The following is a 22,733-nucleotide window of genomic DNA, read 5'->3' as shown; positions in this document are numbered from 1 at the left end:
CCTCGCCACCCCGAAACCCGCACCGTTTTCGCTCGGACTGTCCAAAACGGGGAGGCGATCCTCCTGTTTGCGGCGCACAGCGACAACCGCCGGCCTTTGTTGTTCGGCAAGCACGCTGTCTCTGTGCACCCGCAGACGAGCCCTCGTTGGTGGCGGTCTCGCTGGCTCTCGGCCCGGTCTCGCGCCTCGCCCTTTTTTCCTTCGTCGACTTGGGCTCGTTTTTGGCCGGCGTCATCGCCAAGCGTGCTCTGCGTCGCATCCATCCATCCATCCATCCATCCATTCTTCCGTCCATCGGGTTCGCCCCCCCCCAAAGCCATCCCCCAACCAGCCCATCGTAGTTGACTCCCATCATGAGCAGAGAGGAAGAATACGACCTTATTTTCAAAGGTATTATCCCGGCCCACTCCGTCCCTGGTCACCAAACGACCAGGGTCGTCGCTCTGTCGCTGGGACGCTCTGGCAGCCGCGCTGCCTCGACTGGGAGGAGGAGCAGGGTTCGCTTGGCGCAACCGGGACTCTGCTACTGAGGGCCTGAAGACCGGCTGCATCGCATTTGCCGATGCTTGCCCGCTCGCTGCCCCCCTCCACCACCGAGGGACTCGATGCGCCATGCATCCCCGCCCACCCGCACAGAGCTTGTTATCAGGCCCAAGCACCCTTATATGGTCCTGATTCCTGCCCATCGCCTTCATTTTCTCGATAACCCGCGAAATGCCACCGTGTTGGCCTTGCCTGGTCTGTCGCCCACGATCATTTTCGGCGGTTATTGCTCGCCTGCTGCTCGCCCACTTTGTGGCGCCTCGGTGGTTCTACAGTTGTGCTTATCGGCGACTCTGGCGTCGGAAAGTCAAATCTCCTTGCCCGATTCACGCATAAGGAATTCAACATGGACTCGAAATCAACCATTGGCGTCGAGTTTGCCACCAGAACCCTCCAAATCGACGGAAAGAACATCAAAACCCAGATCTGGGACACGGCCGGCCAGGAGCGCTACCGTGCCATCACAAGCGCGTATGTCGAACTTCCTTGGTCCCACCGCGATCGCTTGCTTCTCTATATGACTGCATCCGTGCCATCGCCCGGGCATCCCCCGAGGGCGACCATCCAACCTGCCGAGCCGACCACTTTGCCGCTCGACAGCACAGCCCTCTCTCGGGACCTCCCGCACTGCGCCGTTGCATCTTCTTGACCTCTGCCACCGATTCATCCATGTTTTGTCAACACATCTGTCCTCTGCATTTTGCAGCAATGTTTTTGTGTCCTTTGTATCATTCAGCCGCTGATGCTCGCGAAAGTTGTCTCGTTCTCACATGGCCGCTCGCTGCCACCACTTCCTCGCCAACAGATACTATCGCGGAGCCGTTGGAGCACTTCTTGTCTATGACATCTCCAAGCAGCAGACCTTTGAAAGCGTCAATCGCTGGCTGAAGGAGCTGCGAGACCATGCCGACAGCAATATCTCGGTCATGCTCGTCGGAAACAAGAGCGACTTGAAGCACATGCGAACCGTCCCCACTGAAGAAGCCAAGCAGTTTGCCAGTAAGTAGCCGGGGTAGATTGCTGGCGAGTGTCCTCCCTCCAAGCCGCTTTTACTGCCCGGGTCGTCTCGGTCGCCTTGGCCATTTCAATCGTTGGTTTACAGTCATTGGCGAGCGGCCAGTACTGCAAGGCAAAGTCCAGATGCACAATATCGATGCAGTGATGCATTCGTGCTCAGAGTTACCGGCCTCTTTCTCCGACGCATTGCTATGGCGGCAACACTGCTTATCCTCGTCGAGCAAACCCGTCGCTATCCCAACCTGTTTCTGATGTGCGATTCTCCTCGATATTGTTCAACGACTACCACAGCCGACAATGGAATTTCCTTCATCGAGACCTCCGCTTTGGATGCCAGCAACGTCGAGCTTTCTCTGCACCAAATCTTGACCGAGATCTATCGAAACTCGGTAAACACCGCCGCTGCCCAGATGGAGGCTTCCCCCTCTGGCCCTGTCAAGCCCACCGGCGGCATCAAGATCACCCAGACCGATACCACCGCCGTAAGCTCCTCCTCTTGCTGCTGGCACGGCGTGCTTTCCCAGCGCTGGGCCGAAAACTCACACCACTGTACTCTCTCCCTCACATGGCCATCTATCGTTCCGCAATGCCAATACCGGAATTCGTTTCTCGACATCACCACTACCTCCAACAACATATGAAATGACGGCCTGTGACTCTGTTCGATGTCTTTGCGTAGAAACCCGCTGCTGGCAAGTGCTGCTGAGCGCTCAGTCAAGCGACACATGGCCATTTCGATCCTCTCCGAAGCATTCTCGTCTCTCCACACATGCGCCGATAGCTCTTCCTCTCCCCAACGCCATCTTGTTTGTTTCTTGTATTGAAGTGCAAATACAATGTACTGCCAAAAAAAACATGTACACATAGCCAAACGCTCCAAGCGTCAACGCGATACCCAGACGTCATGGCTGGGTGAGCGGTGACGGGCGAGACGGCTCATCAATTGGGATCCCATTGAGCCATCACCGCAGCTGTTGTCGCCAGGCGGGCCACAGCCCAGAGATGCAGTAAGGTGACCATGACTGTGTGCCCAAACCAGCCTCCCGTTCCTCATGGCATGGGCCCCATTCACTCCACAGGTAGTCGCTCGTCGCTCAGGGAGATCAACCGGACCTCCCAGCACATGTCCATTCCACGCCATCCTGCGGTTAATCCTCGCAATGGAGGTGCCGGGCTTTCTTGGGCATCCTTGGGGATCGGATGCACGGACGACTGCTGGCATCTTGCCCTTCACCACCAGGGTTACCGTCATTGACCTTTGGGCGCAGGCTCCTGACAGCTCGATCAATGCTTGTGCTGACGTCACACTCCATGATCGGTACAGACCAGCAGATCTTCCGTATGCCAGCTGCAGAGCAAGAGTGAGCTGGCTGCCCCCAATCAAGGTGCTTCAAAGCACCAGGCCCGTCGATGCCCACTCTGACCTGGAAGCTCGGAGACATTTTGCGAGTGGGAGGCTGTGGGCTCGCCCGCTCCCTCAACGAGCTTGCAATCGGGCAATTTTTCCTCTAAATATCGCGCTTCAGCCGGCAAGTTTGGGGACAAGGCTTCTTACTTAGAGGCCCCTACTCAAATCGCATTCGGCTTCGATACGGACATCGGTTGGTGCTCAAGACACAATGGCTAACGCTCGCATGAGGACCCCGGTGCTTCTGGTCCTGCATGTGCTCTGTCACCTGGTATTAGCTGCAAAGAACAGCTACACGGTATGGTTACATGCAAACGCACGGGCATTGTGCTGCTTGATGAGGTGGTTGGAGAGACCCTGGTTGCTCGCCCCGGGGAGGTTCCCTGAGGCCGGTCCGCCCGGGCGCTTTAGTGGCCGCCATCATCTCTCGCCATCTAACCTGTGCCTACCTTGGAACGTGCCGTGCAGCTCAATGTCGGCGTTGTCCAAGCCAACTACACCCCTACCTATGGGTTCGGGGTTCAAGCTCAGAGCTATCTGGCCACCATGGGGATGCTGATGGCAGTCGAAACAGTCAACAACAGCACTACAATCTTGCCGACTGCCACCATCAGTGTCAAGCAAGCCTCATCGGCAGCACAGCCAGGCGGCTCTGTACGTTAATGTGGTGGCGAGAGAGCAAACGCGATGGCGCCGCTCCCAGGCATGGGCAAAGAGTCGTCTCGCCGCGTGTTTCGGTATTCTGACATCGCAAGCTACTTCTCGCTCCTGAACTCGCTAGGACGCGGCCATCATCGATTTGATCATGAACCAAAACTGTGTCGCACTCTTTGGGGATCCAACCAGCGATCTCACCTCGTACTCGGCTACCCTGAGCTCCTCCCTTGGCTTCCCTCAAGTCTGCGTGACCTGCAATGCTACTGCTCTCTCCAATGGGCAATACCCTCTGATTGTACGAATGGAGCCCATGTATGTTCCGAGGCTCGGCTACGCCACGCGAGCTTGCTGCTCCCAGATCCGTTTTGACACGCTCGCATAAATCCGGGCGTCGATTGGTTCTGATTGCTTCTGTTGTTCTCGTTCCAGGGGTGCCGCTGTCGCTGCCATGCAAATCGCTCAAAGCTTCAACTGGACCAAAATGGCTGTGCTCTACTCAGTCGAGAGCGACTCGCTCGATATGTTGAACTGGGCCCTTGGTGCTCAAGGCAACATCAACTTATTGAGTTCCCAAGGTCAGTGGATGCATGTTCGGAACAGCCCCTGTGGACTCACGTATTCGAATAGAGCGCCATGGTCGTTTGCTCCTACACTGCCGTCTTTCAATATGCGCAATGCGTTGGACCGCTGTATTCCGCAACTTCACAGCGTATCAAGCTCTATCGCCATTTCCATTGATTAACGATCGCCGCTATCATCCGCCTCCACATCCACGTGAAACAAAGCTATTCGACTCAGCTCGGCTGCTCTCGCTAACCCTGCGCTTGCAGTGGCCGAGCTGGGTCCAGCGTTTGCCTCGATCCAGAACGAATTCGCCCGGATTATTTTCTTGATGTAAGTCCGGGAGCGAGATTCGGGCAGCATGTTCAGGCGAGCGCGAGAACCGACCTGAGTTGCCCACGCCTCGCAGACCGCTCAGCCGCCTCTGCTTCGGTCCGTCGCGTGTGCTGTGAGTGCGTATGTGAAGCAAGCATCGATCTAATGCTCTGGTTTGATCTGTCTCGGCTGCAGCGGCGGACCTGCATACACCGACATTGTGTTTTATGCGGCGGCGTAAGTTCGGCTCGTTGCTGTGGCTATTCTGTCGCAAGGCCGATGGCAGTCCAGTCTGTTGGGCCATGTTTGAATGTGGCAGCGAGGTCAACTGAGGACACCTCAATCGGCGAGCGGCGGTCTGGTTTGAGAATTATAGGCTAATCTGGAGCTTGGCACTACCGCCAGGGCATACGGTCTCACCGGTCCAGGATATGTAAGCCGTCCGCTGCGCCATAAGAAATGCAGGAGGCAGAGGCGTATTGCCAGTGGCAGATTCCTGTATCTAATCGACGGCACTTGCCGACCGTTTCTTCTGCCAGGTATGGATCACAGTCACGCCTCTCGGCCAGACCCTCCTTCCAGCCAGCATCGACGCCTATTTCGGTGCCGGAACCTCTGCGCAGTCCGTGGGTGTATTGACACCAACATTCCAGAAAGTAAGTATCAATGCCTATCCGTCACTGCGCTTCAAAATGTGGAATCCGACATCGTGCTGACGCTAGCGACGCTAACCTCGCTCTGTCTGACAGCACCCAAACGTTCTCACGACAGCCACCTACACCAGCTTCTACAATCGATACAGCTACTTTGTAACCCGCAATATGAACAGGTAGCATCTGCATTTGCGGCTCTCGTCGATCGTCTTGCCATCAATCGATCGTCTTGCCATCAGCTGCACAATATCCCCGATTGGGCTAACAGTTGGTTTGCTTCGCAGCGTTGCTGGAACGGACGCCCCCAACGTCAACTGGTTCGATTCTACTGGCATACCCTCCGACATTGCCATGTATGGGCCTCGATAGTGTCTTGGCAAAAGTCTGTGCTATTGTCTACCATGAGCCTTCAAGACTTGCGGGTATCGCTAATCTTTGCTCACATATCCTCCACTAAAGCCGAGCCTACGATGCCGCCATGGCTATATTCACAACATGGGATGCAGTAAGTAGCCAGTTTTTGGATGCTGTTCTCTTTCCAACAACGCCCTACGGCTGCCGACCCCCCTGCTTACCTTCCCATCATCGGACGCTGCGTGACATATCGCTGTCGTAGGGTCTCCGCGCAAACAACTTGACGCCTAGTGCCATTGCTACTACCTTTGGCCCCGTCACGCCAGCCATGATCACGGCGACTGGTTACCAAGGTGTCAACGGCCTATTTGTGTATGTAAAATATGCGCGCAGTCAACCCAGACGCCTAATATTATCCAGATTCACCTTTAGGAGGTTCACTTGGCTCCCATGCTGATCGCGTCACAAGGGAGGGAGCACTCATCGACATCGAATACCATCTGATGGAATGAATTGTCGATCGTCACTGATTTGAGCCTCCTTTCCCTTATGACGCCAACAACATTATGGGAACTGCTCTGCTGTTTGACGAATCGGGCTGTCTACTTGCGCTCTTCAAGTCTCGACCCCATGGGCAGCGCTGTGTTGTAAGTGTTTGCCCAAATGGAAGTGTATCTGAGGCTCGGTTTGAAAAGTATTAATCAACTTGATCATCTATTCGAAGGCCTGGATATATTAAGCAAATCAGCAGCGTTGGCACCACAGTGGTATACAGCGCCATTGCCAACTATTCAACTTCCAGCATCAACATGACAAGCAGCCCCACCTGGAGCGGAGGAGGCTCCAGCGTCCCGCTCGACTATCCGGTCTTCACCTTTGATCAGCTCAGCTATGTTGTTCCCGAGACAGGGCTCATCGACGGACTGTCTATCTTTATCGCTGTGCTCTTTGCCCTGTCTATCTGCATCTCCGTCGTGTCCCTCGTTTTCATGATCTACTTGAAGCGTCATCCGCTGGTCATGAAACGTGGCCCTCTGTTCAACTCGATTCTGCTGGTATGTATGGGATCCCGGAAAGGACTATGGATATTGTTCTGGCGATAAATGATCAAGCCTGATCCTGAACGCAATTGTCGGCCATATCTAGGTGGGCCTCTGTCTCTGGGGCGTTCAAAGTGTGATTGACATTGCAAACGTTGGCAGCAACACATGGATCTGGTAAGGGGTGCTTCTGATCTCGTCCTGTCCGAGTTGCGCTGCGCCCAGTCCCTTCATCGCTCCTTCCACTTGCATCGTCATGTCTCTGCTCGCTGTGGATTGATTGATACGTTCTAACACATGCCATCCTTTGCATCGACGACCATCGATTGTTTGTTGCGGATCTGGCAATACCACTGTCATTGCTGCACAGCTATATCCAGCCATGGCTCATGGGCCTCGGCTTTTCTCTCGTTACTGTACGTTCGCATGTCGCTTTGCAGTACAGACGACCCGGGTCTTGTGCCATCGTGTCATTGATTTGGCTATCCTGAGCTTCTGATCATCCAATTGCTTCATCTAGTCATCTATATGCGTCAAGGCCTGGCGATTGTGGTGTATTTTTGGTACGTGCCTACTGCTCAAGTGGATCGGCAAAGTGACATCTCCGTGGCCCTGGTATAGCTGACCAGCACTTGGAAATCTCCGACTCGCAGATAACGCAAAGCTCGTGCGAAGAAACTTGAGCGACTCATTCCTGCTGACAATCACGGGCGTGTTCTGCTTGACCGAGACGGTAGGCTGAAAGTTCCGTCGCAGTATGACCCGGCCAGAAGTGTGGGTCATGATATCAACAATAGAGTGCTCAGTCCTCACTTTGTCTTCGCCTCCCTGCTTCCTCCATCACTGCACTCCCATACCTCTGCCAACCCTTGCAGATCTTGCTGGCGGTCAACCATGGCATGAATCCGCAGTCCGTCACGGTGACTCAGATTGGACTTCGAAAGCTTCAACTGTGCACACCAAACAACACGTCAGTCTCGAGCGGAACCATCGGCGCACTCTACGCATTGAACGGCATCTTCCTGCTTCTCTGTGTATTCTTGGCGTACAAGACCCGTAATGTCCCCCGCCAGTAAGTCCGATCGCTTTACTCAATCTCGATGCCGATGAGGAGTCCTGAGAGACGCATAGTTTCTGATATTGACATTCTATGATCGTGGTCTACAGATTCGGAGAGGCGCTTGAGACTAGCATCTCGGTGTACACGATCGTCCTGGCGTGCATCATCATCCTACCCAATGTCGGCTCCAACACTCAGAGTCTCCGCGAGCGCTCAGTGATCCGCCTCTTTGTGCAGTGGTTCTGCCTGACAGTCATCCAGCATATGTTGATCTCACCCATTTTGATGGTGGTCTACAAGGAAACGCATGCCGGAACGATTGGAAGCAGCGTCATGACACAATCGAAATCGACGGGCTCCGCGGCAGCCAACCGAGTCAGAGGAGCTGAGGATTACAAACTGAGTGACAAGAAACTGGTGAGCTACGACAGACTCACTTGCAGCGCCGCAAATGGCACGTTCCCTGCTGTTGGAATCGCTCATCGGTGTCTGGATGACCGCATTTAGGCCTTTGAAGAGTTTTCGTTCATCTGGAAGGACACTGGAAGCTTCTTTCCCCAAAAGTGGAAGAAGATCAACTGCATCATCTGCCGCGCTCCAGAAAATCCCTTCCTGGTCTTTGAAGACTCGAAGAACCCAGTAAGTGGTTTCGTTTGAGCATGTCGTGGATTGGCGTCGGTGCATCTACGACGGACAGACCGGTGTGCCCTGCCGTCCAGTGGCCTGATACCCAATGCTTGCTCTGACATCTGCAGAAAGAGAAAGGCTTCATTGTCACAATTGCTGCGATAAACGGCCTGCTTTTCACCGACAGCAACGAGAAAACCCTGGCGTTGACCTGGTCGGCCGGCTCGTTTTTGCTGACCGCGCGCCCGGGAACAAACATTCAAGAATGGTACAGCGCTGTTAGCGAGATGATCAGCGAGGTGCGAGCCTCCATGCAAGAGGACTCGGCCAAGACAGCTGCCGGAGCAAAGGGATCGGCTGCCAAGACCAAGGCCAGCAAGGGCTGATCCGGCACGCCTGCATAACAGAAGAGAGAGGTGCTCATTGAGCCAAGGGAGGGCTGAGGGGGGCATGGGATCGAGCGACGGCACAAGTGTTGGGGAGCAGCGCGGGCAGTGGCGAGCGGCCTTGGCTATTGGCGAACGAGCTTTGCTACTGGCGAGCGACAAAGCACCTGTCTCGAGTTTTCATTTTACAGGCAATCCAATAAAAAACGGGACACCCGGGTTTTTGACCATTCATCGAATATTTTGTTACCCAATGCTATCGCGCGCTGGCCATGACCATTCGCCACACATCCGACTTTCGCACCGCCGCATTGCGATGCTACGCCCTCATCCATAGCCTGCGTAAGGTCGCCTCCATATTCAGTGTATCCAAGAGCACCATCCATCGATGGCACCGAGGATGCAAGCTGGATGACCCATCCCGGGTCCCAGCTCGCAGATCCACTTTCTTCGAGCAGGCATGTCCAGTCATTCGCACCCTGATTGAACAGGACCCGTTCCAGACTGGTCCTGTGCTGCGATGCAAGCTCGAGTCCATCCTCCAGAGGAAAGTATCACTCTCACTCTGCCACACTGCCATCCACCGAGCAGGTCTCTCACACAAGAGGGCAACACACCTACCTCTACAAGTCCAAGCGACTGGATGAGCGAGTGGCACAGTTCAGGGACCAGGCCCGCTCCATCGACCCACGACGATTCGTTTTTGTCGATGAGACAGGGATCAGGATATCCATTTTTCCTCTTTACGGATACTCACCGAGGGGTGCTCCGCTTCGCCAGCGCAATCACATGGAACACAAGTCTGTCTCGGCTGCATTTGCCATCAACCACTCTGGTGTGCTGCATCGCATGTACATCCCCACATCATTCAAGACACACTCGATGGTCGAGTTCTTTGAGCGAGCGACCTTCCCAGACGACTCTGTGGCTGTGATGGACAATGTCAGCATGCACAAGACAAGGGCTGTCCTGGACTGCATCGAGCGCCGAGGATGGTCAGTGATCTTCACCCCACCTGCCTCGCCCGACTTCAATCCCATCGAGAACTTCTTTGGGGTTGAGTCCCCATCATTTTGGGGTTTAGTCCCCCAATCAAGCCGCCATTTTCGCGTTCACATCCCTGGCTTGAACCTCTCGGCGATTTTTGAACAGGGTCACTTCCCCAACCAGCCCGCAAAGACGGGTTCCTGCTCTCGGGTATAAATGCCACACCTTCGTCCTGCTGCTTTCTTCCCTCATCTCGCCTTGATCTGATCATCGCGCTATTGTACGATAAAAAAAGTCTCTGTTCTGACCAGTACCACTGGCAGGCATCCAGCATCCTCTGCCCCCATGCCTCCGAAGCGCAAGGGTACCGGTGATGGCCAGCCTCGGCCACCCAGGCCCAAGAAAGCCAAGTCACAGTCGGAGCCTGTCTCTGGTTCGTATTCTGACCCCACGCATGCTTGGTCGTCTGTTGCTCCGTCGCTCACCACCACTGCTTCTGCAGATCCAATGGATGTCGATCCCACCGAGCCTGGTCCATCTACTTCCTCGAGTACCGGCAAGCGATGTCGCCAGTGCGACGGTACCGATCATCAGCGAAGCAACACCAACAGGTGTCCCGAATATCACCCCCTCAAGAGTTCTGTCGTCCCACTCGTGGATGGAAGGTCATCCGCCCCTCAGTTCAGCTGCTTCAAGCAGACGATGGATGGCTGTTGTCTCAATCCCGCTCTCCGCGACAAGATCCAGGCCACCGTCGAGGCCATGACCCAGATCCAATTCGAGGCATCCAGGCTGCTCAACCTGCACATCCTCCGGTGCATCGAGCAGGATCTTCCCGTCCCCGTCATTTCCAAGTCCACACCTGCATTCATCCGCCAATGCTTCACGATTGTCGAGGCCGGTGCCCTCTCGCCGACCGGGGACAATGAGCAGTACAACGAGCAGTTGGTTGTTTCCTTTGGCATCTACCAGACCACTCGGCACGCAGACCTGCCTCCGGCCCCTCGTCTGCCTGATGGTGCACACAGTCAGCTTCTCACCCTGGCTGTCAATGCCTATGCCACCAACTGCACCACCCACCTCGACCTGGCCTACTGGCGACTCCTTCGCCGCTTCTGCGCTGCCGTCTTCCCAGCCAACAAGCACAAGCACGAAGCCATCGAGGCCTGTCTCGAGCTCTTCGAGAAACCAGGGCAGACTCCACCCAAGGCCGATCTCGAGTTCCTCTATCCAGACTTTGGCCACGTCCTGGACGAGTTTCGGTACAGCAGCGACCAGGACCGCTTCCGGGCCCTCCATCGCCTCTCACACCATGTGAGAATCCTCGCCCGAGACAAGATGGTCGACAATGTCCACAAGTGGATCGACTGTGACATGCCCGCCCTCCGAGTCACTGAGCTGCAGCGCCAGGCCAAGCTGGACAAGCTCACTACCCAAGGCATTCCCTCCGACGACAAGAGGTTCACCACGGCCAAGTCGGAGCTTGGCACCACCAAGTCCAAGATCAACAAGCTGGCATCCAGGATCAACTGGGCCCTCAAGCAGCTCGCCGTCGACACTCCTCCGGCCGTGTGCACGATAGTTCCTCTGTGCACTGCCACGGCCAAGTATGTCAAGATTGACACCGTCACTCTCTGGGATCTCCTGGGTCCAAAGAAACGCCTTGGACTCACCCGGGACAAGCTCAAGGAAGAAGGTGAGGACGGTGTCAACAACCAGGATCGTCTCTGGCGCAGTTGCTTCAAGCTGCGTAGTTCCCTCTTCCGTGACCGGGATATCAATCACAAGCTGTTCAACTACGAGATCAGCACCGATGGCATTGGATGCACCATCGGCCTCGTCAAGTTTGTGCGTCGAACCAATCGCACCGAGACCATCGAGCCTCCTCCGACTGCCGAGCAGCGTATCCAGGAGCACATTGGCGACCCAGACCCCAACCGCACCACTTGGATTGGCATCGATCCTGGAGTCGGCTCCATCTTCACGGCAGTCATCCAAGCACCGGGCCACCAAGACGAGGTGGTCTCATTCTCCAATGGCCACTACCAGCACATGTGTGGCCATACGTCCAATACTGAGTGGCACAACACCATGAAGTATCGACTCAGCATCGAGACTTGGATGTCGACCACCCCTCGCCCAAGGTGTCGTCCTCGGAGGCTTTCAAGGTCCATCTCACCCATGTCCTGCGACCGGAGCTGCGAGTGCAGCTCGACTTCCACCTTGGCAAGAAGGCCCGTCACCATCGATTCACGGGCCACAAGAGGCGCCAAGTGGCCGTCGACAAGATGTGCAAGGCCGTCCTGAAGCACGCCCCGATACGGACCGATGTGGTGATCGCCTTTGGCAATGCATCATGGCGACAGGGCAAGGGCTATGCATCCAGCCCTCGGAGGCAGCGGTTTGCTCGGTACTTTGAGCAATTCGAGCACCACCGACGCCGTCCCAATCACCATCATGGAAGCGTCAAGGTGGCCTCGACGAACGAGTTCAACACCTCGCAGGTGTGCTCCAACTGCCTGGAGCCAGTTCGGTTGGAAGGACTCGATGCGCCCAGTGTTGCGAATTCCCACTTTGTCAGGAGCTGCAAGAATCCCAGCTGCCGGACAGTGTGGAATCGCGACGTCAATGCGGCGCGCAACATGATCACAGTATGCAGGTCGATTGTGGAGATCGGAGAGCGACCGGCGGTCTTCACTCGGAGGCTGCCAAAGTGATCTGTTTTATTTCTTGTGGCTTTGCTTGACGCAAGCACAGCACATACTACATGTTCATGGAAACGGCTATATTGTCCCGTTTTTTTCTGAATAAAGTGTACAGCGTACCCAGAACGAAACGGGACACCCTGGTTTGAGCCATGGGAGTTTCTGTTTGCTGGGACCTGAATACACACACCCATCGCTACCATGGCCATGCAGTATGCCAAAGGAGACCGAGGTCGTTATCGCCTTTGTCATTGCGTCATGGCGTCAAGGCAAGGGCTATGCATCCAGTCCCAGGAGGCAGCGGTGTGCTCGGTACTTTGAGCAATTCAAGCGCACCGTCGCCATCCACATCGCCCTTCTTATGGCTCAGCTTGACGCATGCCATCACATACTACGCTGGCATGTGAGTGTCCCGAACCCCTCTGAATACAGTGTATTTTTTTGCCCTGTTCCTTCATTACCCAGCGCCGCTCCAGGTTGTGCATGGTCCATGAGAAAATGGGCGTTTGCGAACCCGCATTGTGCGACGGACTGGTGCGCAGCATCGATCGCGCCACGCTTCTGCCACATGAGAAGCGACACGTGACGGCGACATTGAGTGGCGGATTCAAGTGCTTTGGGGTCTGCAAACGACAGCGCCTGAGTGTTCCAGATCGATCGGCATGGAGGACGCATCGTCGCAGTACTACGAGGCCGCAAATGCTCTGGCGAGTCTCACTGGGCTCGATAGCCTGCCTCGGAACAGCGCTAGGGTATGTCAAGCGACGGACTGCCACGCTATGCACCGTCTGGATTTGCGTCTGGATTTGCGTCTGGATCTGGATCTCGGCCGTTGCGAAAGAACCACGCAGATATACCTTGCTTCAACGGGAGCAACTGCGTGCAAGCCCGCCTCTGATGTCCGGTCGCTGACTGCACGTTCCCAATGTATCGCATGCCATCCAGTACATCACAGCGTATTCCACTCTGTTGTCCCTGAGGACGTTTCCTCACTCGCAGCTCAAGCGAATGGTCGCTGCTGCCATTCCCAAGCACTTCAAGCTGTTTCCGGCAGAGATCCAGGAGGCAGCCGTCAATGCGCACCTGGATCTGTGCGAAGACGATGATACAAAAGTCCGACTCGATGCAATGCGGTACTTGTCGCTGTTCGCCAAAGACACCCCGAACTACATCGACCGGATCGCCGACGTCTTGGTCCAGTTGTTACAGAGCGGTTCGTGATTTTCTCGGGACCATCCAAGTGTAGAGCAGCGCAATTTTGACAGCATCGTTCAGCATATGAGTTTGATTATGTCATGGCGGACAAAATCGGGGATAAGGATGGCTCGATCGACTCATCAGCTTGGTCCATCTAGAATCGCCAGACGAACTACAAGCTGTCAAAGTCGGACTCGGATGTATCTGGAAGCAGAGTTCCATAGGTAAGGGCTGATGTCTGGGATCATTGTCTGTCGGGCTGGGCCCCAGAACCAGCATTGGCAGCATTCCCTCGCAGTCGCGAATCGGATCAATGTCGTTGTGCAGTGAGATCTGGGTCCAGCAACCCTGGATCAATGTCGTTCCGATGTTTCACCTCCAACTCATCAACCCCCAATATGCCGAACCCATCATCAACCAAGCTGTCGCCAAAAAGCTGAGAACTCACTTTCAGACCGGCAGCGTTGAGCTTCGGAGTGGAAGCCTGGGCTTCCTCCAAACCGAGATTCTGGATAAAGCAAACACGTATCTGGAGTCATCCGAGTCCCTGGACTGTCTTCTTGAGCTGCTACGAGCGGTAGGTAGGACACCGCTGGAGATGGAAAGCTCGGATCCAGAAACAGCCGCTTTCTTTCCGGACGGTTTCGAAACGAGTCAGATCTCCGCTCCTCACTTTATTCGCCCGGCGGAGGGTTCGTTCTGCAGATCTCATCGATGGAGACTCTCGGGGGCCACGCTGAGAGTATCAGGTCGATTGTGATGCGGCTCCAAGATATCTGCTCAGTAGGGCCTCGAATCGGCGATATATGGATTGACCTTGAAGCCGGAATTCTACGGAGCGCACCCTTTGATGTATGTGCCGACGTCGTCCGATGTGATACTGGATGTTGGTCGGAAAGGCCAGTGGAGTACAGGCTGGGCTGTCCCTCTGCGGGGCCCCGGTCGTGATCTAATTCTTACCTCACACATCACGACACAGTTCCGCGACGATGCCGGGATTCGACGACTCATGGAAATTGGCAAAGTTGCCCACTTGCATTTGAAACGCGGAGCCTCGTCGCCGTCGTTGCTGCTGTATCTTGTCGATTCACTGGTCGAGCAGCACACAAAACTGGCAGCCCGGCATCAGGTTCAGCTCATCAAGCTCTCCGTTGACCTCCTTGCCGAGTCGATCCTCCGATCCGAGCCATCAGCTCTGCTCAGGCTCTATACCATGATCCAAAAGCTATTCACGGTAACATCATCATCCTTGTTTGCTACTGGCGCGGTGATGGCTTGATTATGGTTTTGGGTTTGCAGGCAGAGTGGTCTGAGTGCTAACAGTGTCGCTCGAGATTGACCAAGCCGCGCCTTCGACGTCGAATGGTCAACAGGAGGCCAAGGTGGAGATGTCTCCGAGTGCCTTAGCGACAGGAAAATTCGGTAGGTCTCGCGGACATTCTGAAGATGCCGGTGAATATCATGGCGGGTCGGTGCCCTCTTCAGCCACCGTACTGATGCGAGCTTACATTGACTGGCACTGCAGAGGCGCTGCTCTACGGGCTCTATCTGCTGGAAAAGATGGTAAAGCGCCACTTCCGTCTCCGCATGCATGCATGTATCGTGCCTATGCGAAGCCGCGCTCACTCAGACGAATCCACATCGATTATCAAAGAACCCAAATTTACACGCGCGAGGCGCTGAGTTTTCCGAAAGGATTAGATTGGTCAAGATGCATTGCGCTGGCGCTGCCCAAGAAGCTCCGGTAAATTGATCGTCCTGTCTCTGCTCGCTGCGGCACGTTCAACATTGACGACTGTTGACCATCGTACCGTCCCCACCAGGAAAAGCTACAGCGGTCTGCTTGCAACACCGTGCGACTAATCCAAGTAGGCACATGTTCTATGCCCGGGTGTCGGCTGTCCTCGCAGATATCCGGTATGGCGCTAACTGAGCTACTTTGGCTGTCAGTTCTTCGAAGCCCCCATTGGATCGAAGGTCGATGTCCAGCTGACGCCGTCCTGGCATCGGATTCCAGTGCCGATCGCTGAAACTCAGCCCAGCAAATTTACAGTCGCTCCAGAGGCACAATTACCCGCTCATGTTGACTCAAACAGCCCCAATAGGCCACATTCGACGCAAGAGCCATCAAAACTGCCATCTCGTACGGCTGGGCATCGTCCTGCTCAAGCCTCAACACCCGAGCTTGCGAACACAGCGCAGCCACCGGCTTCTACGATATTGGTTTCCGCCCAATCTCTGCGCATTTGCGTCGATGCTGATCGCCCAGGCAGCGCGGGCGCGCAGCCCACAAGAAAACGCACAGTTATCATGGAGCAAGACGAAAGCTTCGTCAGTAGCACGGGGCTGTCCGTGCAGCGCAAGCGTATCCGGAGTACAGATTCAGCACCCAGCCAGACCAACGTGGACAGAGGCGACGGGGCTCGAAAACGGACCAAACTCGACATAGGCTCAGATGGTTTGGATGGCCTGTCGCTAACCAAGCCTCCGACACAAATAGTTCGCTGCTCTCTGGATCCGATCCTTGAGAGTCGGCCCACGGGCCAGAGGCACCATGTGAAGTATCCAAACGAAGCCCGTGATGGCAGCTACATCGATGTCGCTGCCCAGACGGCTCAGCGGTCCCCGAAGTGTATTGTAGACTTAAGCTCCGGAGATCGCCAAAGTACTTCACTGCGCATATCCACGACCTCCACGACACAGCCCGGACTCTCTCCTCAGGGATTAGCGAGAAGCCATCAAGGTGTATCGCGCAACATGGATCTCTCGCGACGGGATAGCTTCACAAAACCTGATAACAGCCTCTCCACGCCTGCTCTGATGAGCTTTGGCGGCCTCGTTAACGCCCAAGCCACCACCACACGCAACCTCCCCGAGCCTCCGAATGAGGGCAAATCGGCATCGTCGCAGCCAATAGGACTCTCCATCGTTGGAACAGGGCCTCCTCTCTCCGAAACAGGTGCACTCCGATCACAAACTGACACGCAAGCCAAGTCGAGCCGTGTCAAGATTGTCCGGCAGGTCAAAACCGAAGCGGCGGTCCCTGATATCCGGCCGCAGACGGCAGATGAATCTCTGCAAAGGCCGATGAGTTATCTGCAGCGTCCGTCCTCCAGACTCCTGTTCCACCAGGCGCTCAGTCGCCTCACGCAGAACAAGTAGTTTCTGTGAATGGCACCCGCCCTTGGGGCTTGAGTCTCGAAACTCGTCGCGCTGCTGGTCGAGAGATCAGTGGATATGAACTGGTATTGTCTGCTGAATATAGGTCCATAACTGTGGGTGATACGTTGACGTCGATTTTGTGTATTACAGCCGATCCAGAAAGAAACGGGATACCCTGGTTTTGGTCATTGACCGAATAATTTGCTATCCAATACCATCGCACCCTGGCCATATTCAGTGTCCAAGAGCACCATTCACCGCTGGCACTGCGTCATGGCGACAGGGCAAGGGCTATGCACCCAGTCCCAGGAGGCAGCGGTTTGCTCGGTACTTTGAGCAGTGCATGTCGATTGTGGATACCGGAGAGCGACCGGAGGTCTTCACTCGGAGGGGATTTGTTGAATCGCATGTGTCTCCATTGGACGCAAGCCATCGCATACTACGCTGACAAATGGAGTCGTGAGGGTGTCCCGTTTGCTCATGTGTGAAGTCTGCATCTTGGAGCATCACTGTCCACCGATTCCATATCTATGTCATGCAGTGTTGCAATGAACAATGAGAGGATGGTGATTGAGGAGGATCTTGAGTGACATCACCTGGGAAGTTCCCTTCTCGCCAAAGTTACCGGGCGGAGCAAGCCGAGTGCCCTGTCTCTCCATGTATGGGAATTGATTTACTCCTCCAAATGCCACCGGATATCAACGTCGAACCAACAGATTCCTCCCCAGCTCGCGCAAGTATCGCCAGCCATTGCGGCCCCACGGATGGGTCCATCAGGGAGAGCAGAGGCGAAGCGAGCCACCTTCTTGGTGTGCGCGACCCAAGATTTTCAGCAGTCAGCAAGACAAGCGGTCTGCAAGTGTCAAGCACGAGTGGCCATGCCGACCGGCATCCGTGCCGCTGGAAAACTCTTCTGGATGTGCGGTTCACAAAGTCAGACTGCATGCAGCTGGCCATGTGCCTGGCTCCCTTCGTACTGGCGACACTTCTCCAAATCGTACACTTCATCCCATGGCTGTATTTTCGCGACCAAATTCCCGAATGCATCAATCTCGCTGGCGAGGAATTGTGCACTGTATCGCAGAAGCTGGTATACATCACACAGCTCGTGTTCATATGCGTGATCATATTTACCTGGTCAGTATCTCCATGTACACCGAGGAGTGCGCACCTGGCAACTCGGATGTGTCCTCGGCCCGGTCGAGCGCCCGCTCATGGATACAATACCACCATGTGCTTACCCGGGAACTGGCGCAGACTTGACACTCATTGCTGTGTGGTTATCCCGACTGCTCGTTCTACGTGGATCTTGAAGCAACTCCCACGTCCTCAGCAGCATCAAATGCCTGTTCTCGTGGCGCATCCCTGCCTTGTTTATGACCAGTGGAGTGTCGATTCTCCTATCACCGCTGATGCTCCGTTCGCCATCCACCATCCTTTTGTTTTCTGTCGCCTTGGTCTGCTTCTGCGTCGTTTTGGTCATTGGGCTATGCATCATTCCAAAAGTGATTCCCTTCCGGACGTTTGTAATATTGGTTCTGCCGCTGCTGGTGGGGTATTTCGTCTGCTTCATTGTGCTGGTATGCATCTTTGGCGTAGGATTCTGGGCCTACATGAACTGGGCGGTTTTTGTGGCCCAAAGCACCAACGCAGTCGATACAGGCTACATCACAGTGCCCGTGGTGCTCAACCTGTGTGGAATCTTTGCCCTATGGCTGCTCGAACGATCGTTCTTCGTTATCGACTCGCACCTCGCCCGAATTGGTGAAGACAATCTACGTGGTTTTGAGAGACTCATATTCCCGGTTGCGGTGGAGCCAAGCACGGCTCGGGCAAAGCATGAAAGATGCAGCAGCGGTCCGGCTCGCAAACAAGCAACCTTGACGGCAAAATGTACACGGATCGCCACCTGCGAAGATATCTGGACACCGCCGCAGAGAGCCCATGTTGCGGCTTTTGTGACGGCGGGCTTTGCTGTATGTTCCTTGTGATTGTGCGAGCATGCTCCAAGCAGTGCCGCGATGCTTGCTGATGGACCATGGTGATTTTGCAGGGTATCGATGTGATGCTGCGACTTGCATCCATGTCGCAGTCGTTGCGAGCATATGTCCTCAACATTGTTGCAACGGTGATACTTGATGGTGAGAAGGTGCCGAGCCACGAAGCCCTCTACATGGCCCAGAAAGGCTCAAAAACAAACGCCGAGCCGCTCCCGATTGCCACGACTGACACTCCGCTCCGCTACACTTGCTAGTGCTGGCTCGCACAAATCTAGGACTTAAGCTTCTGCAACTCACGGGGATTGTTCTGCCTTTTGTGGAGTTTCTGGAGCACTCGAGCGTCCGAGCAATTTTCATAGTGAGGATGGCCGTTTGCGCAGATCACAGTGGCTGGCGGCGATGCAGGTCGCTTCTGTGCGGCTGTCGCTCGGGGAGTTTGGTGGTGATTTGCTGCTGACAGCAGGTTGGTTCTCGTATGGTTAGGGCACAGATATGATCGCCAGCATGTATCCCCTCGGAATCTTGGCGCTGATGAGTCTGACCAACTACACCGGCGTTCTTTCGGTAAGTCATTTATCCACGAGGTTATCTGTCACGCATCTTAAAATGCGACCATTGCGTTTTGACCCCAGCCCTGCGACATCACTTGCTTTCAGGCATTTTCGTGCGATGGCTCGCATCATCCGTGCTCGCTGTTTGTTCCGTCGATGGAGCTGTGGCTTGGTCTGATCGCCAGCAATGTCATCAGCACGATGCTTACCGAGATTATCGGCATGACGCTGGCTGTGTGGTTGGTGGGGGACCCAGGATACCGATACGTCTACTCGCCATGGTGGACGTCTCTGGGCCGGCACTTCAGCGCGGCGGGCTTTGCATACGGCGGGATGATTGTTGGCGCGAGTGTCATCCTTCACATGAGCGGGGCCAATGGCTGAGCAATCAAGTTGCCAGTCGATTCAGTCAATACAAGATGCCTGGAAGGAGTCGGGCATGTGGACTGATGGCGCCATTTCCATGCCCCGCCGGACATGTTTGGTCGACACCCATGGAGGCGATCTTGCACCCTTGCGAAGTTGCCGCGATCCGCCCCTTGCTGCTCACCCCTGTCGCTCGCTCCTCCCCCGCATCTGCCTGCCCTGCATCTCCCTGCCCACGACCCGCTTGGCCCGAAGCCCTCCCTGAGCTATGAAGCCCACATGTCCCCGGTCTCCGGATATACGCATCCCTGTGAGTGGCTCACCTCGAACGCCTCCGGATCGCTCGCCCCCACGATCCAAAAAGACGCCAACCCAAGTCGTCCGTTGCTCTGGGATCGCCACCAGCACCGGCAAGACCTGCGAGCGCCGTGTCTCAGTGCCTCTTGGGAGCCCGGTATTATCATCAATGCCATTCTCATCGTCAGCGGAAGCAGCGGTACTCTCCCCGCTCACCCGGCAGCGCATTTATTGCAGCTTCCACCAAAGTCAAGCATCGTCTCCCCGGAACCAATATGACATGCGGCTTCGGGACTCGCCAACTGGCACAGATAGCGACGACAACGATGGGTCCGATTCAAGCGACTCTGAGGCTGCTGACTTGGACGATGGCGATGCTTTGGGATCCACCCGCACCCCATTCCGCAGCATCGCCGAGGATTTACGACAGGCCAGGGATCTGGACAGCGTCACGCTGTCGATGCATGCCCTCACTGTGGGTGCTCGATGTGCTCCTCCGACTCCGAAATGTGAGCCAATCCAGTCGGTGATTGACCAACCAGCACGCTTGAGCTTCCCGCATCAACTCGCCAGCGACAGCCAACCCGACAGGATCGAGGGGTGTGGCATGATCAGCTGCTTCAGCGGCCGATGCAGCAGCAGTGACTTTGAAAGCAGCCTCGCAAGCTGTTGGGACCATGAAGATGCAACAACCGCACCGGGTATTGGCACTATGGCTAGCTCGGCGGACGTTGCTTCGGGACTCGCTGAGGTGACCCACCGAATGCTCGAGTTGTCCACCCAAAGCAGCGAATGCACGGTGGATGCATTCCCGGTGCCAGAGCCATGTGGCTTTTTCGATGGATATTCATGCATGCGGACTGGAGATGATCTTGCAGCCATGTTCGAAGTCGCTTCATGTTATTTTGGTGCCCTCCTTGCCTCGAACGAACCCAGTCTGGCACCGCAGCCGACAGCGAGTCCATCGCCGCCAACTTCCGGCCCATCCCAGTCTACCTGCTCAAGTAACTTGGGGTTGGAGACAGAGCTGCCTGCTGCCCTCGATATGCTGGAGAGACCAAAGCGGGTCGTGCGATTTGCCAGCCCGGAAATTTCCACAACCTCACAGCAGACGCAACGAACGACCAGCGACTTGCCCGAGGACCACAGATACGAGAGGCTTGTTGACAGGGCTTTTGTGAGTGTCAGTCCGGCGGCCACGCAAACGTGCAAACTGCCCCTGGAACCAAGCTCCTGGCCTCTATCAGAATCCCCAGCCAACAATGTTACAATCAACTACGACAGTAAGTGCAGTCCTAGAGCGGTAAAGCGAGCGCGGGCCGACGTCGATTTCCCTCATTCCCCCGTCTGGATAAGACTCGCTTATGAACTATCCTCACTTCTCACTTCTCACTTCTCACCGGCGTCCGCTCATCACAGAATGGATCTGCGATGACCTCCCTGAGCGCTCGCGTCTGGTACTGCGGTCCGAGATGAGCAAACCTATATCAGACAAGGACCAAGACGGATACATCTATGTGTTCGAGCTGCGGCCTGGTAGGTGGTCGGGGATTCCGGTCAAGCAGGACACGAATGTTGTCGATGATCCTGCACTGATTGCCAGAGGGGTCATCCCAGACACAGAGTATCCCGCATATCTCGTATCTTTGTATATTTAGTATGCCGAGCACTCCAATGCGACCTGCTGATCGAATGGGTGCAAAAGCCTTTGGGTGGCATCGACCGGTCGTAGCAGCCACGAGCAGCTCACAATCGTCGTTTGTTCAGATGCCTCTGTAGATTCAAAGAATGAGCTCAAGATGTACAAAATTGGTGAGCGAAGAGATCATTCTAGAGGCAGGAGAATCCAGCGAAAGAATCGAGCCACGGAGGGACAACATGGCCATGCTTGCTGATTGGCATTTCCTGCTCTTTCGCGCGAACATGCTTGACCCCCCTGCAATACTGCCCAGGGCGAACGAGAAATCCCTACCGCCGCTTCAGCCAAATGGAAAAAAAGTGCGGCTTTACTCCAAAGCTGATTGAGTTCTTTCCGAGCCCTCGACCCTCTCAAAACTTCCGAGGAGCCGTTTTCACGACCGAATTGCCAAGGTGCAGATATGCAAACCGGACCGAGCGACTCATCCACATCGAACTGCGCGAGCGAGGATTCAGTCCCGGTCATATTGGCTGTCCCGGAGCATGCAAGGAGAAACACCGCGAGTGGTTTCGGGCTCCCACGGACACATGCAAGGATGTCGTGGAGCCTGATCCGTTCCAAAACATCCATATCCCAGTGGAAGACGTGACCGCTCGTCGCAACAGAACGGAGCAGGACTGGGCAAAGATCCGCGAAGTAATTGTTCGCTGGGTGGAGTTTATGGATGCCACATACGGGCCGTGTCCGCCGGGTGTCGAAGCAGCACAGGGGTCTGTATCTCCGAGCCAAGCAAGGAGCCCAGACGCTGTTCCCGAGAACAGAGTTGCAGATGGATCGATCGGACGGGTTTCCGAAGCTAAAGAGGGATTTCGCTGAGCGAGTTGGCCAAGGTGGATGCCACAGCGCACGCAGTTTGAAAGGGGACGCCCTGGTTTGAGCCAGAGCTGTCTTTTTCTGGGACCTGAATACTCACTTGCCTATCGCTACCACAACCAAACAGTATGCTCACTGTGTCTGGAAGCCAACGATTCGTTGTTGCTGATGGTCGCCGCTGGCAAGTTGAGCTTGGATGAGTGGCCATGATCAACTTGCGTACCGTGAGCATGCTTCCGGCCGTTTTGATGAAGGGAGCGATGGATCGTAATGCACCAAATCAATAAACGACAATCCGCGGTGTGGGAGTTTTCCGTCCAAGGGAACCGGCGCGC

The 22,733-nt window shown here is 55.3% G+C and overlaps 5 protein-coding genes across 5 annotated transcripts; all 5 read left to right on the top strand.

Moving 5' to 3' along the window:
- The first annotated feature begins 215 nt into the window (after positions 1-215).
- Positions 216-2,407, top strand: BJ171DRAFT_488126 (GTPase). The gene is made up of 5 exons (XM_053109350.1): positions 216-390; positions 819-1,014; positions 1,349-1,542; positions 1,852-2,042; positions 2,240-2,407. The coding sequence occupies exons 1-5, from the start codon at positions 354-356 to the stop codon at positions 2,264-2,266; spliced, it is 645 nt and encodes a 214-aa protein (XP_052971080.1). The 5' UTR covers positions 216-353; the 3' UTR covers positions 2,267-2,407.
- A 4,020-nt stretch (positions 2,408-6,427) lies between these two features.
- Positions 6,428-8,860, top strand: BJ171DRAFT_488121 (7 transmembrane sweet-taste receptor of 3 GCPR-domain-containing protein). Its single transcript, XM_053109349.1, has 9 exons — positions 6,428-6,563; positions 6,655-6,725; positions 6,919-6,964; positions 7,069-7,111; positions 7,202-7,281; positions 7,424-7,620; positions 7,716-8,025; positions 8,116-8,247; positions 8,364-8,860. The coding sequence occupies exons 1-9, from the start codon at positions 6,498-6,500 to the stop codon at positions 8,619-8,621; spliced, it is 1,203 nt and encodes a 400-aa protein (XP_052971079.1). The 5' UTR covers positions 6,428-6,497; the 3' UTR covers positions 8,622-8,860.
- Positions 8,861-12,969: 4,109 nt separating this feature from the next.
- BJ171DRAFT_595425 (apoptosis inhibitory protein 5-domain-containing protein) lies at positions 12,970-17,023 on the top strand. Its single transcript, XM_053114604.1, has 11 exons — positions 12,970-13,065; positions 13,259-13,526; positions 13,669-13,734; positions 13,933-14,087; positions 14,216-14,362; positions 14,490-14,744; positions 14,884-14,932; positions 15,036-15,073; positions 15,165-15,254; positions 15,334-15,378; positions 15,461-17,023. Exons 1-11 carry the CDS (start codon positions 12,976-12,978, stop codon positions 16,670-16,672), a joined length of 2,415 nt encoding a protein of 804 aa, XP_052971078.1. The 5' UTR covers positions 12,970-12,975; the 3' UTR covers positions 16,673-17,023.
- A 1,891-nt stretch (positions 17,024-18,914) lies between these two features.
- On the top strand, positions 18,915-19,642 carry BJ171DRAFT_488068 (uncharacterized protein). The gene is made up of 3 exons (XM_053109348.1): positions 18,915-19,030; positions 19,156-19,236; positions 19,329-19,642. Exons 2-3 carry the CDS (start codon positions 19,165-19,167, stop codon positions 19,605-19,607), a joined length of 351 nt encoding a protein of 116 aa, XP_052971077.1. The 5' UTR covers positions 18,915-19,030; positions 19,156-19,164; the 3' UTR covers positions 19,608-19,642.
- Positions 19,643-19,777: 135 nt separating this feature from the next.
- Positions 19,778-22,706, top strand: BJ171DRAFT_488066 (GIY-YIG nuclease family protein). Its single transcript, XM_053109347.1, has 5 exons — positions 19,778-19,899; positions 20,124-21,169; positions 21,306-21,422; positions 21,654-21,698; positions 21,839-22,706. Exons 2-5 carry the CDS (start codon positions 20,167-20,169, stop codon positions 22,399-22,401), a joined length of 1,728 nt encoding a protein of 575 aa, XP_052971076.1. The 5' UTR covers positions 19,778-19,899; positions 20,124-20,166; the 3' UTR covers positions 22,402-22,706.
- Positions 22,707-22,733: the final 27 nt, after the last annotated feature.

The sequence above is a fragment of the Polychytrium aggregatum genome (genome assembly GCF_025602895.1).
Source record: "Polychytrium aggregatum strain JEL109 chromosome Unknown BJ171scaffold_3, whole genome shotgun sequence".
NCBI lineage: Eukaryota > Fungi > Chytridiomycota > Chytridiomycetes > Polychytriales > Polychytrium > Polychytrium aggregatum.
This window is presented reverse-complemented; position numbering and strand designations above follow the sequence as displayed.

What these genes read in the sequence shown, in the direction of transcription:
- BJ171DRAFT_488126 (XM_053109350.1), top strand. Translation starts at nt 354, where the DNA reads ATGAGCAGAGAGGAAGAATACGACCTTATTTTCAAAG. An exon ending in ATACGACCTTATTTTCAAAG is followed by an intron (nt 391 to 818) that starts GTATTATCCCGG and finishes GTGGTTCTACAG; the next exon opens with TTGTGCTTATCGGCGACTCT. An exon ending in AGAAGCCAAGCAGTTTGCCA is followed by an intron (nt 1,543 to 1,851) that starts GTAAGTAGCCGG and finishes CGACTACCACAG; the next exon opens with CCGACAATGGAATTTCCTTC.
- BJ171DRAFT_488121 (XM_053109349.1), top strand. Translation starts at nt 6,498, where the DNA reads ATGATCTACTTGAAGCGTCATCCGCTGGTCATGAAACGTGGCCCTCTG. An exon ending in TGTTCAACTCGATTCTGCTG is followed by an intron (nt 6,564 to 6,654) that starts GTATGTATGGGA and finishes GGCCATATCTAG; the next exon opens with GTGGGCCTCTGTCTCTGGGG. An exon ending in TTGAAGACTCGAAGAACCCA is followed by an intron (nt 8,248 to 8,363) that starts GTAAGTGGTTTC and finishes TGACATCTGCAG; the next exon opens with AAAGAGAAAGGCTTCATTGT.
- BJ171DRAFT_595425 (XM_053114604.1), top strand. Translation starts at nt 12,976, where the DNA reads ATGGAGGACGCATCGTCGCAGTACTACGAGGCCGCAAATGCTCTGGCG. An exon ending in CTTAGCGACAGGAAAATTCG is followed by an intron (nt 14,933 to 15,035) that starts GTAGGTCTCGCG and finishes CTGGCACTGCAG; the next exon opens with AGGCGCTGCTCTACGGGCTC. An exon ending in TCTATCTGCTGGAAAAGATG is followed by an intron (nt 15,074 to 15,164) that starts GTAAAGCGCCAC and finishes CGATTATCAAAG; the next exon opens with AACCCAAATTTACACGCGCG.
- BJ171DRAFT_488068 (XM_053109348.1), top strand. Translation starts at nt 19,165, where the DNA reads ATGATCGCCAGCATGTATCCCCTCGGAATCTTGGCGCTGATGAGTCTG. An exon ending in ACTACACCGGCGTTCTTTCG is followed by an intron (nt 19,237 to 19,328) that starts GTAAGTCATTTA and finishes ACTTGCTTTCAG; the next exon opens with GCATTTTCGTGCGATGGCTC.
- BJ171DRAFT_488066 (XM_053109347.1), top strand. Translation starts at nt 20,167, where the DNA reads ATGCGGCTTCGGGACTCGCCAACTGGCACAGATAGCGACGACAACGAT. An exon ending in TGTTACAATCAACTACGACA is followed by an intron (nt 21,170 to 21,305) that starts GTAAGTGCAGTC and finishes CGCTCATCACAG; the next exon opens with AATGGATCTGCGATGACCTC. An exon ending in TGTGTTCGAGCTGCGGCCTG is followed by an intron (nt 21,423 to 21,653) that starts GTAGGTGGTCGG and finishes TCGTTTGTTCAG; the next exon opens with ATGCCTCTGTAGATTCAAAG.